Raw genomic sequence first — 16,231 nt, forward strand, 5'->3', positions numbered from 1 at the left:
TTGTTTTATTTTGGGTCCGGTCGTGGGCCTGAACTCTGGGCCTGGGCGCTGTCCCTCAGCTTTTCAGCTCAAGACTAGCGCTCTACCACTTGAGCCACAGCGCCACTTCTGGCTTTTTTTTTTGCTTATGTGGTGCTGAGGAATCGAACCCAGGGCCTCATGCATGCAAGGCAAGCGCTTTACCACTGAGCCACCTTCCCAGCCCCTGGGACTTGAACTCAGGGCATCCTACTTTAGCTTAGCTTTTTTCACTCCAGGCTGGTGCTCTACTACTTGAGCTACACCTCCACTTCTACCTTTTTTTGCTGGTTAACTGGAGATGAGTCTCTTTGATTTGTCTGCCAGTGATGGTTCTGATTTTCAGATCTCAAACTCCTGAGTAGCTGGGATTACAGGTGTGAGCTATAGTGTCCAGCTTGCTTTTCATTCTGTTTAAAGATTTCCCAGCGTCCTGTCAAAAGCATCTCATGGCTGATTTGGCTAGGCAACGGCCACTTGTTGTGAGTTTGCTGTTACAAATAGACTTGTTTTCACATCTTACAGTCTTTATTGAAAAGGAATCCTTCCCCTTTGGTTGTAATCTTCCTTGTCTCTGCCCCACCTTTCTCCTTGTCTGTCATTCCCATCTGACAACCTGGCCTGTCCCTTCCCTCTGGAATATCTGCTCAGTCTCTCATTTTCATCTTGTGGCTGACAGCCATGTGTCTGAGCCACACTGTGGGGTGGATGTTGGGAGGATGGATACGAGCTGGGGGGTGTTGGGATTGGGCTCATGGATTGTGGCTCGGTTGAAGGCAGTTGTGGGGGCCAGGTGAGCTAGGGCCTCGAACCTCTTCCTCTTTTTTCTTTTTTTTTTGGGGGGGGTCCGGTCATGGGGCCTGAACTCTGGGCCTAGACGCTGTCCCTCAGCTCTTCAGCTCAAGGCTAGCACTCTACCACTTGAGCCACAGCGCCAATTTCGGCTTTTTTCTTTTTGCTTATGTGGTGCTGAGGAATCGAACCTAGGGCCTCAGGCATGCAAGGCAAGCGCTCTACCACTGAGCCACCTTCCCAGCCCGAACCTCTTCCTCTTTAGCTTTTCCCTGTGATTACAAATGAGAGAGTCGTGGGATGCTGCAGGATTACTCATGATGTCATTGGTGCTTTGACTTGGTCATGAAGAATATAATAGCTGATCAGAAAGCTGCTGACCTAGGCCAGCTGCTCCTAGCCGAGCTGGTTACTGGCAGTAATGGAATGCAGTGCCTCAGATGTGTGAGCTGTAGCCGGGCGCTAGTGGCTCATGCCTGTAATCCTAGCCACTCAGGAGGCTGAGATCTGAGGTTCTTAGTTCAAAGCCAGCTCTGGCAGGAAAAAGTCCATGAGACTCTGTTCTCCAATAAACCACCAGAAAACCATAAGTGGTGCTGTGGCTCAAGTGGTAGAGTGCTAGCCTTGAGCTGAAGAGCTGAGGGACAGCGCCCAGGCGTCAAGCCCCATGACTGACCAAAAGCTAAAAGAATGGGTGAGCTCTGAGTTGGGGGAGAGCTGTGCCATACTCCCGTGGGGTGCTCTGGGGACCTCCATGTTTTGTTTCTTGTTCTCTGTGGCCTGGACTCTGGATTGTTTCTTCACACATTCCTCTACATGGCCCTTCTGTAGTTAGTCTTAGAGAGGAACCTGCCTGGTGTGAGACCATCTTTGACCTCATCTTCACTTGTGTCTGGTGAAGTCTACTTTCTTACCTAGAACAACCATAGAAAGCAAATCTGAGGGCCTTTTATGGCAGTTACCCATCCATGGAACTTGCCCTGGGGCTAAAGAACTGTGAATTCTCCAGGAAATGAGAAGTTTTTGTTTCCTTTGTTGCTGTATTGGTTTTCTTTTTGTCTTCTTTGGTTGCTTATTTATCTTTGGGAAGGTCAGGGGGCACAGAAATGGAGGGACAAAGGGTGAACAAATGCAGCAATGGTACTGGCCACTCTGTTGAAAATGAATATACAACTCGTGGGTGGGGCTGGGAGAGAGTGAGAGAAGGGGTGACATTGCCCAAAAAGAGATGTCACCCCTTGGTACACTTCCTTTATAATAACAATAAAAACACTAAATAAGAAATGTGAATTCAGACTGGGCATGGTGGTCCTGCCTGTAATCCCAGTACTCAGGAGACAGGTGGGAAGATCAGGAGTTCCAGGCCAGTCTGGGCTACATAGTTGGGCCCCTGTCGAACATAAAACACAAAAAAAGCAACAACTCCCTCCCCCCACCCCCCATCCCCCCAATCAAAACCACCAAAAGATGTCAGGTACAACTTAAAAAATGCTTTTGCTGAGTCCTGTGAATTCATAAGTTCCCCAACTTTGTATCTGAGCTGTTCTCTGCCACAGTCCCTTTGCACTCCCCTTAGGTTCCTGGAATGACCAGACTTAAGGCAGGTGGTCCCTCAAACAAGCAATGTCTTATCTTAAAGCCAACAGCCCAAATTCAGGAACCCACCTTGTTTTTGTTCTGTTCTAGTAATAAAGTGAGAACAATTCTCCACAACTCCTCCAAGGACAAAGACTGAGCTAATGGTCAACCAGGATAGACTTTTTTTTGGTGATTCATTGGAGATGAGCCTCTCACAGACTTTCCGGCCCCAGCTGGCTTCCAATCTTGATCCTCTGATCTCAGCCTCCTGAATAGAAGGATTACAGGCTTGAGCCACGGGTTTTTCCCTTCTTAAGGTTCTTTGTACTTATCAGTCCTTTTTACGTGGCTGTACACTTCCCTTCTCTGACTTTTGCAGTTGGACTTCAGAGGCACAGAATGGCGTGGAGCACAGCAGTGCTGCTTCTCAGCCTGGTCCTGGGCGCAGGTGCCATTCCTGTGGGCGTGGACGACCCCGAGGACGGCGGCAAGCACTGGGTGGTGATTGTGGCGGGCTCCAATGGCTGGTATAATTACCGGCACCAGGTAAGAATGAGACTCTTCTGCTAACGATGCAGGCAAGGAAGAAACGGACCAGTTGGAACTATTCCTAGTAGAAAAGACTTGGCTTGATTTGAGATGGGGTCTCGGCTATCCTAGAAGGATGCAGAGATTTTTTTCTGTCTCTGCCTCCTGATGGCTGAGATTACAGGCATGTGCTAGAAAAGCCTTCTGCACACCTGTGGGGCTGGCAGAGTGCTGCGGGTTGGGCAAGGGGCAGAGAAACGGGAGTGCTCACTCACTGCTGCTATGCTGTGCGTGTCGTAACTTGGTAAATGATCACGTGGCATATTGGCAAGTGTCACTGTGGGGACAGTGGCAGGTTCTCAGCAGCGCCTGCATCTAACGTGGGCATTCTCTCCTCCCGGTGCTGGTTAGATGTAGGTCATTTTTTTTTGTTGCTGGCCTGTGCTGTGCATTGTTAGATGTTTAGCGGCGTCTCTGGCCTCTATTGGATATGATATCAGCGTTGCCCATTTATTCCCCAGTGACACCCTAAAACACCTTGACACGGCCAGAGGTCTCCGACAGCAAACCCAGCTGGGTTGAGACCCAGTGTCGTTGGTTTGTAGAGAAGGTCCGAGACTGAGACCTGGATAGAGGAGGTGGCCATTGCAGGTGACACAGCATGTCCAGGCTGGTAGGATGGATGCCACCTAGGGAAATGTGCACTGGTGCAGCCACTCTGGAAGTTCTCTGGCACTTTCTCAAGAGGTGAATTGTGAACTCGCCCTGTGACCCAGCGATTCTTCTCTGAGTTATATGCCCTGTTCATGATTGTTCCTATCAGCTTTAGTCCTAATAGCAAGAGACCAGAGCCACTCAAATGCCCATCAACCAATGGGTGGAGAAACCCATGAAAAGCCACGGAATATTACTCAGCCATCAAAATATTATGCTTGCTTTAATATGAATGCGCCTTAATGCTAAGAAGGCAGTCCCAGAGATCACTTATTTTATGATTCCATTGCAATGAAAGTTCCAATTGGGGAAATCTATAGAGATAAAAAGGTTGCTGGGGCTGAGAGTGTATGGTCAAGGGGAAGGGCACCTGACTGGTAATCATGGGCCCTGAGTTCGAAGCCCAGTGCTGCTAATATATGTATGTCTTCAAAAGTGGCCAAGAATGGGCCAGGATAGGGAATGCTCTGGGATAGTCAGAATGTTCTGGAATTATATATCTCAGTAAAGTCGTTAATTTATTTTGCTAGTCCTGGGGCTTGAACTCAGGGCCTGGGCACTGTCTCTGAGCTTCTTTTGCTCAAGGCTAGCACTCTACCACTTGAGCCAGAGTGCCACTTCTGGCTTTTTCTGTGTATATGGTACCGAGGAATCGAACCCAGTGTTACATGCATGCTAGGCAAGCACCCTACTACTAAGACCCATTCCCAGCTCTGGCTTTGAGTCTTGATCCTCAGATCTCAGCTTCTTGAGTAGCTAGCATTACAGGCGTGAGCCACTGGTACCTGGTAGCTGTGTTTTTATGTTTTTAAAACATTTAAATAAGGTGAAATAAACTGGAAGATCTCATTTAAACTGGGATGCCCAAACAGTTAGGATTTCAACACATCATCAGTATCAACTTAATAATCAGAGGCCTTATGTTCACGGCTCCTGATGAGTCACTGGATTCCGGGGTGTCCGTTTGCATGGCCACATTCGAAGGGCTCATGTGCCACAAGGGGCTAGTGGCTGCCATGTTGGACAGTGCGGGTGCCAGCTTGTGTTCCTGGCCGCCCTGGGGCAGGACGGGGACACCTCCCTCCCTCCCCCCCTTCCCCACCCCCGCCCTCCATCTGCTTTCCTGTGAGGTTGATTTCTCTGCTTATACCTCATTTCTTGTGTGGTTTTGGAGTGCTAGCCAAACAGGAAATCTGACTTGAGTAAAAAGTTATTAAGGCAAAGCAATCCTTTTTAAAATTTAATGTTTAACCACAGACCTGCCCCACAGGGTGAGGAGCAACCTCCAGGGAGAAAGATAAAGACAGGTCACAGGTCATGAACCCACTGACTCATCAGGTTGGCTTTTTTTTTTTTTTTTTTTTGCCAGTCTTAAGGCTTCAATTCAGGGCCTGGGCACTGTCCCTGAGCTTCTTTTGCTCAAGGCTAGCACTCTACCACCTGAGCCACAGCGCCCCTTCTGGCTTTTTCTGTTTCTGTGGTACTGAGGAATGGAACCCAGGGCTTCATGCATGCTAGGCAAGCACTCTACCACTGAGCCACCTTCCCAGCTCCAGGTTGGCTTTTAAACAACCAATTTAACCAATCTCAGAGACACAAACAGTGCACATTTTCTCTCACGCGGAAGCTAGATCTAAAGTATAAGGGGACATGGTAAATGAGAGAGGACTCTAGACATCACACACAGTGACACCAGAGGAGGACACCCTTAGGGGAGGATCCCAAAGAAGCAATGCTGCGTGCATCTGATTGTATAAAATAGTACTTATCAAACCAAACTCCAGGAAATGGAAGCAAGAGGTTTTTTTCTTTGTTGCTGTTTTTGTTTTCTTTTCAGCTTGTTTGTTTACTTGTCTTTGGGTGGGTGAGGGGGACACAGAAGTGGAGGGACAAAGGGTGACCAAATGCTGCAGTGGTACTCGCCAGACACTGTGGAAAATGAACTTGTAGCTGGGAATGGGAGAGAGAAATGAAGACAGCGAGTAGAGGAATGACATTGTCCAAAAAGAAATGTACTCTTTACCTGACTTTACGTAACTGCAGCCCCTCTGTCCATCACCTTTATAATAACAATTAAAACACACAAAACCCAACCAACTTAAAAGATACGTCAGTTAAGCATTATTATTATTATTATTACCTAATTGTCCCTTAGCCAGTAGATAAATCCTCGCTACTCAGGAAGACTGAGATCCAGAGGATCATGGTTTGAAACCAGCTTGGGTAGGAAAGCCCCCCAAGACTATATCTCCAATTAACTAGTAAAAAGCCAGACTGGAGGCCTGGCTCAAGTGGAAGAGCACCAGCTGCGAGAGCAAGAAACCTACTAGTTTATCCAGGCAAGCGGTGAAATGTGCAGAGAGAAAGGAAATGAGTGCGGCACTGGCCACTGACAACCTACCTTTGTCCCCAGTATGGGAGGACCATGGCACCGTGGCTGTGACGGTGAGCGCGGTGGCCTTGTGACTGTGGGGATAGATGAGCTGTGTGCCGCGTCCCTGCTGACCTGGCTCTGTCCCCAGCCAGCCAGCAGCATGTGCTTTGACTCTGGAGACTTCCTAAGCTCTCCCCCCTCCCCCCCATCAATGTTTCAACTGTGTATTCATTGGTTTCCGTTTGCCGGGCTGCATCAGTGCGGCTCCATTCCCACAGCCTCTAGTGTTTTTTCTGTCTCCATGGACTTGGCTCACTCTTTTCCATTCGGCTCCCTGGCCAAGTAGCAGTGTCTTCTGCATTAAGTGCCCTGAGCTGAGTCTGGAGGGCATCTCTGTAAGCCCCGGGCTAGGGCGTGGTGGGAGGGGGGAGGCCAGTCTCCATCCTGGAGAATGGGAGCCTGTGGAGCAGGTGCAGCCGAGCTGGACCAGGGCTGGGAAGAGGACACTGGCGCTGGGAGGATGGGGGAGGGGGGCTCCTTCCAGAATGAGCCTGGAGCCGCACGTCCCGCCGTGGCCCCTGGCCGCCCTGGGGTGTGCCTGAGTCTGAGGCTGGGATTGCGGCTCACGCAAGGCGCTGTCTGGTAAAGAACGCTGCTCACGCAAGGTGCTGTCTGGTAAAGAACGCTGCTCGTGAGCGCTTGCTTATTTTCTCACTTGATCCTCAGAGAATGGCCCCAGCTGCAGACCCATTTTAGAATGGCTAAACTGAGCCACAGAGAGGCTAGGTAGCTTCTTTAAAGTCACACAGCTGTTAAGGGAGGGAGCCTGGATTTGAGCCCTGGCAGTTTGGCTCCACAGTGTGTTCACGTCTGCTCTGGTCCGAGGACACAGGCTTCTGAGCATGACTTTATCAGGTTTTGCTCTCAAATTTCCTTTCTTTACTGTTAAGAAATCTAAGCCTGGTGCCGGTGGCTCACACCTGTAATCCTAGCTACTTAGGAGGCTGAGATCTGAGGATCATGGTTCAAAGCCAGCCCAGGCAGAAAAGTCCGTGAGACTCTTATCTGCAATAAACCACCAGAAAACCGGAAGTGGCGCTGTGGCTCAAGCAGTAGAGCGCTCGCCTTGAGCTGAAGAGCGCAGGGACAGTGCCCAAGCCCAGAATTCAAGCCCTATGACCGACAAAAAAAAAAACCAAACCCCCCTAACCCAAAAACCTTGTAGAGGAAAAGAGGCCATCTGTGTATGTTATCTTCCTGCCTCTTTTAATCAGACCCCAAACCTTTTTGCTGGGAGCAAATGGAGGAGGGGGACTTGGCCTCTAGTGTGGCTGGCAAAAATTCCATCACATGGTCATGTTCAAACCAGTTCCTGTTGAGAGAATAGGGATTTCTGACTCAGGGAATCTCCTGATCCTGCTAGAAAGGAAGAAGCCTGTCCCGGGGTAGATGAGGACAGCACGTGGTCCAGATAGCTGGGGATGCAGAAGGGAGGTGGGGAGAAGTTGGCTGGAAAGCTGGAGTCAGGGAGGCCTTCATGGTCAGGCTGGGAGCTGACGGCCAGTTAACAGCGCCCCCTTCCTTCGCTTTGAGGGAAGGTAGCCACTCAGAATCCCATAGAGAAGTTGGGCCGCCTCACTGCTGCTGCTTGCCTCAAGATGGGATGAGGCAAACTTCTTTCAAGGGCCATAAGAGGCAGTTGGTGCTCTTGACTGTAGTCCAAGAGGCTGATCTCTGAGCATCACAGTTCAAAGCCAGTCTGGACAGGAAAGACCATGAGACTGTTATCTCTAATTAACCACCAAAAAACTAGAGGTGGTACAGCACCAGCCTTAAAGGAAGAAGTTAAGAGTCAGCTGGGCACTGGTTCTTACATCTATAATCCTAGCTATCCAGGAGGCTGAGATCTGAGGATCAAGGTTCAAAGCCAGTTTGGGCAGGAAAGTCCTCGAGACTCTTATCTCCAATAAACCATTAGAAAACTGGAAGTGGCACTGTGGTTTAAGTGGTAGAGTGCTAGTGTTGAACTGAAGAGCTGCGAGACAGTGCCCAGGCCCAGAGTTCAAATCCAAGGACCAAACACACACACACACACACACACACACACACACACACACAGTTCAAATCCCAGGACCAAACACACACACACAGTAAATCCTGTGGCTTTGTGGGTGACAGGCTGCAGGGGTGCTGCTGGGCTGTTCCCACACCTGCCTGAGGCGGCGTGGGATCCCAGAAGGACCAGACTATGGGCTTGTACCACCCCACGTGTCACTGCTGCTCTGCACTTCACCTGCGGGCTTAGAGTGAACAGATGGCACCATCGGTTCACTTTTGTAGGTTGATGACATCATCGTCTCTGTGGAGCCAGCAGCGGCGGAGGGTGCAGGGATGTGCTGCAGAGCCCCAGCGCCTGACAGCCCAGCGGCTGGGCACACCGCACGTCCGTCAGGAGGGGAGGGGCTGTGAAGCTTCCCTTCCCTGGACTGGAGCATGCCAGATGTAAGGAGCTTTTGCTCCCAGCCAATTAGCTCCCGGCGCTCCCAGCTGCTGGGGTGGGCGTCTGTGGGGGCTGGAGATGCCCCGGAGAGACTGCCGGACGACTCACTGCAGCCAGGGCAGAGCCAGCGCTGCTCACCACTGCCCAGCCCTCGCATGAGGTCTTGCTCAATCCTGTAGCCTTACCTCACAGGGCTCTGCTGATTTCCAGGAGGAAATGCAGGCAGGACCGATGGGAGGCTCTCTGACATAATTTCCCAACTGTCGGAGCTGGTCAAGCTCTACTTTCAACGCATAGTTGAATCAGCACAGAACGCCTTCAGCTTCACATAGGTAAAGGCGCCCCAGTGTCTGGGGCTGGAGAGAGAAGAGCCACAGCCTCTTTTGGAGCATTCTGGGTGTAGAGCGAGGGGCGGAAGGCCTGGGCTCGAACCCTCACCATCCTGAGCTCACACCCCCTGTAAGATGGGCACAAGCCTCTGGCAATGTGGATTATGGAGCAGGAGAACAACACCGCACTAGCTCCCCTTAAACATCTGTCAGTTTAGGGCTGGGTGTGGGGGTGCACACCTGTAATCCCAGCTACTTGGGAGACAGAGGCAGGGGGATCTTGGACTGTGGTTGGCCTAGACAGGAAAGTTCATGAGAAAGCTTCACTGAGTAATAGACTAAAAGGCAAGCTAAAGACCCAGCAAACATGAGGCCCTAAGTTCAGTCCTCTTCCCATTTTTTTAAAATTTATTTTTTTATTGTGAAAAAACTGTACAGAGGGGTTACAATTACATGGGCAAGATAATGAGTACATTTCTTATCAAGCATTGTAGCCTCCTCCTTTGTTTCTCTTTCCCATCCCTTCCAAGCCTCCCCCCCCTTTTCCCCTCCCCCCTTCCCATTTTAAAGAAGCTATTAAATAGTTTCTCCAAGTCCGCACCATTTGACATTTGCACAGCAATGGACGAGGTCCTGGTTCTCGGATTCTGTCTGGTTGGGAAGCCAATCTCATTGTGGTTTGAATTTGCATTTCCTTAATGAGTAATGGCATTGAGCATCTTTTTCATGTGCTTCTAGCCACGCCTGTCTTAGGAGAAATGCTTATTCAAATCTTCGATTCAGTTGATGAAGTCTTGCTGAGTTGCAAGACTTAACGCGTGTCTGGGTACGAGTCCTCTGCCAGATGTGTGCTCTGCAGATCTGCCCCACTCACCCATTGCTTGTCTTTTCATTCACTCCATGGAGTCCCATTGTCTTCTCTGGTACTGGGAGGTGGGGGGTCAAACCCAGGCCCTTGCACTTGCCAGGAGAGAGCTCTGCCACTGTAAGCTATACCACCAGTTGATACTGTCTCCGCCCCCCCCCCCCCCCCCAGTCCTGGGTCCTGGGGCTTGAACTCAGGGCCTAGGCATTGTCCCTGAGCCTCTCTGTGCTCAAGGTTAATGCTCTACCATTTGAGCCTCAGTGCTACTTCTGGCTTTTTCTGTTTATGTGATACTGAGGAATCAAACCCAGAGCTTCATACATGCCAGACAAGCATTCTACCACTAAGTCACCTTCCCAGCCCCTCAGTAGTATCTTTGGATGCTCTAGAATTTTACTTTTTTTTTTGGTTCATCATGGGTCTTGAACTCTGGGCCTGGGTGCTGTCCCTCAGCTCTTCAGCTCAAGGCCAGCCCTCTACTACTTGAGCCACAGCACAACTTCTGGTTTTCTGGTGGTTAATTAGAGATAAGAGTCTCACGGATGTTCCTATTGGACTGGCTTTAAACTGTGGTCCTCAGATCTCAGCCTCCTGAGTAGCTAGGAGTACAGGGGTGAGCCAGGGGTGCCCAGCGAATTTTACTTTTGATGAGCTCCTCCTAAATTTTACATTTTTGATGAGCTTCTTCTAAAGGACAAGCTTTTCTTGTCATATCTATGCCATCTTTGAAGTTTATAGTTCTAGATGCCCAAATACTCTCCTTTGTTGTCCTGTGCACATTTTATTGGCGCCTTTAAGTCCCTGGTCCATTCTGAGGTAGTTTTTGTGTAGGGCATGGGAGGAGAGTCAGCCTCCAACTTTCTGATGATCTAACTTGTCCCATATGACTCGATCCATCCCTGACCTTTCCTGGCCTTCAGTGAGAGGCCAGCCTTTTCCCGGGGTCATTGTGAAGTCAGGGTGAAAGGGTCCCACCTTTGTTCTTTCTCAAGATGGTTTTGCAATTCCGTGTACATGTTTGGATCCTCTTAATTTTCCAAAACAAGCCTGTTCATCGTTTCTTTCATGATCACTTTTATAGTTTTCAATCTCCTGATCCATGAACTTGAGCTCTTTCTGACTCATGAGCTTCTGTCTCTAGTACAAAGTACCTGGGATCATTAGCTTATACAAAGAAAAGGTTTTATTCTTTCGCCTTAGTGTTTCTAGAAAGCTCTGGTCCAGGCTGTCTTTCTGGCAGGGAGGGGATTCTCCCTTCCCTCCACACCTCTTCAAGCTTTTGTCCCAGGAAGGACAATGGACTCTATGTAGGCAGAAAGTTAGGCAATGTTTTTTCCCTTCTGTCCTCAAATGATTTCCATGATGTGAAAGGCAGCCAGTGTCATCTCAAACAGGAAAGCAGTGTTTCTCTTTTCTGTGGGCCAGGAACTGTGTGTGTTTATGTCCCCCCACTTGTGTGTGTTTTAAATTGTTATTTATGTCTTTAGTTCTTAGTAGTATTCAGCTTTGAACTTAGGTCTGGAGATTATCTTTTTATTTTTTTCAGGAAAGTTACATTTCATACAGAGGGCTGGCGGCTCACACTTGTAATCCTATATACTCCGAAGGCTGAGATCTGAGGACCCTAGTTCAAAGCCAGCCCAGGAAGAAAAGTCCATGAGTCATATCTTTAATTAACCACCCAAAAGTTGGAAGTAGAGCTCAAGTGGTAGAATATCAGTCTTGAACACAAAGCTTAGGGACAGTGCCCAGACCTTGAGTTCAAGCCCTAGGACTGGCACAAAAAAACCCCAAAAAACAGAACATTTTCCATTCCAGCTCCTGAATTGGACCCTTGCCTCAGAGTTTTCAATAGTGTCTGTGGCCGAGGCTGAGGTTCTCTGCTCAGGAAGGGCCGTGGGGTACGGACCGGCCTGCCTAGCTGCTGAGTGTCATTCTGAGTGATTGGTTTTGAGGCCTGCCCCCGTGCTTTCGATTTGTGTGTGGTCTGAAACAAGGGAACAAGTCACTTAGCGCTTTCCAAGGGCCAGGCACCTGTGGGTGTGGTAGTAAGTAGCCCACATAGACACCCACTTCCCCTTGGGTAACAGGGTTGGGTGAAGATCTTTTAAGATGGAGGTTAAAGAAACATGAGCCAGGTGCCAGTGGCTCACACCTGTAATACTAGCTACTCAGTAGACTGCAATAATGACAATTGCAGTTCAAAGCCTAGGCAGGAAAGTCTGTAAGATTCTTATCTTTTGGCACCCAGCCAAAAGGCAGAAGTAAGCTGTGGTTCACGTGGTAGAGCACCAGCCTTAAGTGAAAAAAGCTAAGTTTAAGCACCAGTCCTGGTACACACACACACACACACACACACACACACACACACACACACAGTTCAAAAACTTGACCAATAGGGAGTGAGTCACAGGAGACAGAACCCCGAAGCTTAACACTGCTCTGTGGTTCCTTCCAGGCTGATGCATGCCACGCCTATCAGATCATCCACCGAAATGGGATTCCGGATGAGCAGATCATTGTGATGATGTATGACGACATTGCCAACTCGGAAGAGTAAGTGGGGCGCGCTCCGTGAGCTTGCTGTGGGGTTGGAAACCATCTCGGCATCCGGACTCCAGGGACTGTAGATGGCTGATGTTGGGAGAAGGCGGCCCTCGTGTTGATCGCTATGTCTTGGGGATGGGAGGTTTCATGGCATAGGAGATGCGGGGGAGGTGCCACCAGGCTTGGCCAGGGGCACAGGGCCTGGGCCCAGCAGAGGCTTGTTTGTGTGCAGTAATCTCCTAATGCCATCTTCAAGTTTGTTTGTTTGTTTTTAAAGTCAGATATGGGGCTTGAACTCAGTGCCTGGGCGCTGTCCTGAGCTCTTTTGCTCAAGGCTAGTGCTCTATCACGTTGAGTCACAGCGCCACCTCCAGTTTTCTGGTGGTTACTTGCGAGAGAAGAATGTCACACAGGGTTTCCTGGCCAGGCTGGGCTTTGAACTGTGATCCCCAGATCACAGTTCCCTCTGAGGAGCTGGGATTACAGGTATGAGCCACTGGCACCCGGCCCCTCAGTTGCTTTTTGGCTTGTGCATTTTAGTGTGCAAAGGTTCCCTTGACCTCTCAGCACAGCACTAAGTTTAACCGTTCTATCCCCTGATCCCCACGTCTCTGCTGAGGTTCTGGGAGGGAGCAAGTCCTGAGATCAAATCTGCGTTCTCCCAGAATTAGTCCTACAGCTTTAGTGCTGTCACTTGTTTCCTAAGCAAGTATTTCCCCCCTTTCCAGTACTGGCTATTTGTGTGTGCGCACACACACACACACATGCTAATATTGGGGCTTGAACTCAGCACCTGGGTGATGGCCCTTAGCTTTTTCTGCTCAAGGGTAGTAGCACTCTCCCACTTGATCCACAGCAAGTACTTGAGTCATGCCCCGGTCCTTTTGTCTTTGCCCGGAGCCCACGATTCATGGATTTACCCCATGTGGTTTTGACCAAACATTGCCAAAAAGCTATCCCCCCCCCCGCCACCCGCCATGCGCAGCGGGCATCTGAGCTTGCACGGGGAGAGGTCAGGCCTGTGTCACTGGCAGCTGTGTGTAAACACAGCACAGCCATCCTGTTCAGCGTGTCCTTGTCCTTCCTGCCTCCCCAAAACCAACGGTACTCAAAAAGGGGGTGCCGGAGTAGGCGGTCAGAGGAGTCCTCCACACGGCTGTTTGGTTTGTCCCTCCTCCGCGGGGCGTGTGTGGAAGAGACACTGGGGAGCCCTGCACCCAAGCTGTGTCTTTTCATTCTCAGCAACCCGACCCCGGGCGTCGTGATCAACAGGCCCAATGGCACGGACGTGTACAAGGGCGTGCTGAAGGACTACACGGGAGAGGTGAGCGCCCGCCCGCCCCACCTTCGTGTCCATTCCATTGGTCATTTCCCCCTCTCTCCTACTTGTAGACTCAGAACCTTGCTACTCTGATTGTTGGTCAGTGTCTCATGTTTATTTGTACTGGGCTTGCACTCCTGGCCTAGACACTGACTGTCCCTTAGCTTTTTTTGTTCAAGACTGAGGCTCTGCTACTTAGCCATATACCTCGACTTTAGGCTTTTTGGGTGGTTAATTGGAGATAAAAATCTTTTGGGTCTGGGAAGGTGGCTCAGTGGTAGAGCGCTTGCCTTGCATGCATGAGGCCCTGGGTTCGATTCCTCAGCACCACATAAGCAGAAAAAGCCAGAAGTGGCACTGTGGCTCAAGTGATAGAGCACTAGCCTTGAGCTGAAGAGCTGAGGGACAGCGTTCAGGCCCAGAGTTCAGGCCCCAGGAACAAGAAAAAAAAAAAGAAATCTTTTGGATTTTTCTGCCTGGGCTGGCTTTGAACTAGGATCCTCCAATCTCTACTGCCTGAGTAGCTAGGATTACAGGCATGAGCCAGTGGTGTCTACCTAGTGTTTGATGTTTGGATTTGGATTTTTGGTTGTGGAGTGAATTAGTATTTTGTGAGGGGGGACAAGCTAGGGATAGAACCCAGGGCCTCTCCTATTCTAGGTAAGCAATGTACTACAGAGCTACATCCCCAACCCTATTTTTTTTTTGGCTGGTTTCGGGGGCTTGAACTCAGGGCCTGTGCAGTGTCCCTGAGCCTCTATGCTGGTGCTCTACCACTTGTGCCACAGCAACATTTCTGGCTTTTTCTGTTTATATGGTACTAAGAAATTGAACCCAGGGCTTCAGGAATGCTAGGCAAACACTCTACCACTAAGCCACATTCCCAGCCCATAGCCCTATTATTTTTTTTTAAAAGCAGTGTCTCCCTGTATAGCCCAAACTGGTTTCAAATTCCTGGGCTCAAGCATTGGAGGGCTATTAGTACCCATTACCCCCCGGATGAATTATAAGAGGTTTGAAAGAAAAGAGAAGTTAAAAAGAGAAACTGCTCATAATACATTGAACTTATTGAATTTTAGTTTCAAGCCTTGGCATACTTTATTAAGCCAGGTAATACAGTTCCTTCCATGACAATCTGATTTCTTTTTTTTTTGGAAGGGGGGGAGGGTCATTTGTGGGGCTTCAACTCAGGGCCTCGGTGCTGTCCCTGAGCTCTTCCATTCAAGGCCAGTGCTCTACCACTTGAGCCACAGTGCCACTTCCAGTTTTCTGGTGGTCAATTGGAGATAAGAATCTCACAGAGGGCTGGGACTGTGGCTTAGTGGTAGAGTGCTTGCTTAGAATGCATCAAGCCCTGAGTTTGATTCCTCAGTACCCACAAACACAGAAAAAACCGTAAATGGTGCTGTGGCTAAAGTGGTAGAGTGCTAGATTTGAGCAAAAGAAGCTCAGGAACAGTGCTCAGGCCCTGAGTTCAAGCCCCAGGACTGGCAAAAAAAAAAAAAAAGTCTCACAGAATTTTCTGCAGGCTGGCTTTGAACTGTGATCCTCAGACCTCAGCCTCCTGAGTAACTAGGATTACAGGCGTGAGCCACTAGTGCCCGGCTAGCTCTCTCTTTTTTTAAATTTTTCTCTCTCTCTCTCTTCTTTTGAGGTATTGTGGTTAACCAGTTTTCTCAGCCCCAGTCCGGGTGTGAAATAGTTCAGGGTTTTCCTGAACTTCTAAGACTTCTTATTTTCTTACCAGTTGATGGAGACTGACAAGTATTTAACAACACCACAATGTCTTTATACTCAAGATCTCTTAATCTTAGGATCATTGTCTTTGTGATAAACTTTCATCCAAAATTTATTATTACTTTGTTTTACTTCATATTAAAAAATTTAAATATAATTAAGTTGAATATGTCATCTATGTAATATAACTGCTTCCTTTTAAAAAAAATAAATACCAGGCTTTTTGGCTTATAGTTGGTGCTCTACCACTTGAACCATATCTCTATCCCAATTGTTTTCTAGTTAATTGGAGATTGAGTCTCATGAACTTTTTTTTTTTTTTTTTTTTTTGTCGGTCGTGGGGCTTGAACTCTGGGCCTGGGCGCTGTCCCTCAGCTCTTCAGCTCAAGGCGAGCGCTCTACCACTTGAGCTACAGCGCCACTTCCGGTTTTCTGGTGGTTTATTGGAGATAGGAGTCTCACGGTCTCTCCTGCCTGGGCTGGCTTTGAACCAAGATCCTCAGATCTCAGCCTCCTGAGTAGCTAGGATTACAGGCGTGAGCCACGAGCGCCCGGCTCTCATGAACTTTTCTGCCTAGGATGGCTTTTTTTTTTTTTTTTTTTTGCCGGTCGTGGGGCCTGAACTCTGGGCCTGGGCGCTGTCCCTCAGCTCTTCAGCTCAGGACTAGTGCTCTACCACTTGAGCCACAGTGCCATTTTTTCTGCTTATGTAGTGCTGAGGAATCAAACCCAGGGCTTCATGCATGCAAGGCAAGCACTCTACCACTAAGCTACCTTCCCAGACCCCTAGGATGGCTTTGAATCTTCCAGGTCTTAGTTTCCTGAATAGCTAGTATTACAGGAAGGAGCCATTAGTGCCTGGCAAAAGTCTGCTTCCTCTCTCTCTTTCTCTCTCTCTTTCTCTCTGTCTTTGGTGGTAGTATTATAT

General features: G+C 49.2%; 1 protein-coding gene across 1 annotated transcript in view; it reads left to right on the forward strand.

Moving 5' to 3' along the window:
- Positions 1 to 16,231, forward strand: part of Lgmn (legumain) — a 30,789-nt gene that overhangs the window by 3,198 nt on the left and 11,360 nt on the right. The window contains exons 2-4 of the mRNA XM_013016932.1: positions 2,768 to 2,934; positions 12,157 to 12,254; positions 13,488 to 13,569. Of these exons, the coding sequence (XP_012872386.1) occupies positions 2,788 to 2,934; positions 12,157 to 12,254; positions 13,488 to 13,569 (327 nt within the window). The 5' untranslated portion in view covers positions 2,768 to 2,787. The remainder of the gene's footprint in view (positions 1 to 2,767; positions 2,935 to 12,156; positions 12,255 to 13,487; positions 13,570 to 16,231) is intronic.

This window comes from Dipodomys ordii, unplaced genomic scaffold, assembly GCF_000151885.1.
Source record: "Dipodomys ordii isolate 6190 unplaced genomic scaffold, Dord_2.0 Scaffold2, whole genome shotgun sequence".
In the NCBI taxonomy this organism is placed as follows: Eukaryota; Metazoa; Chordata; class Mammalia; order Rodentia; family Heteromyidae; genus Dipodomys; species Dipodomys ordii.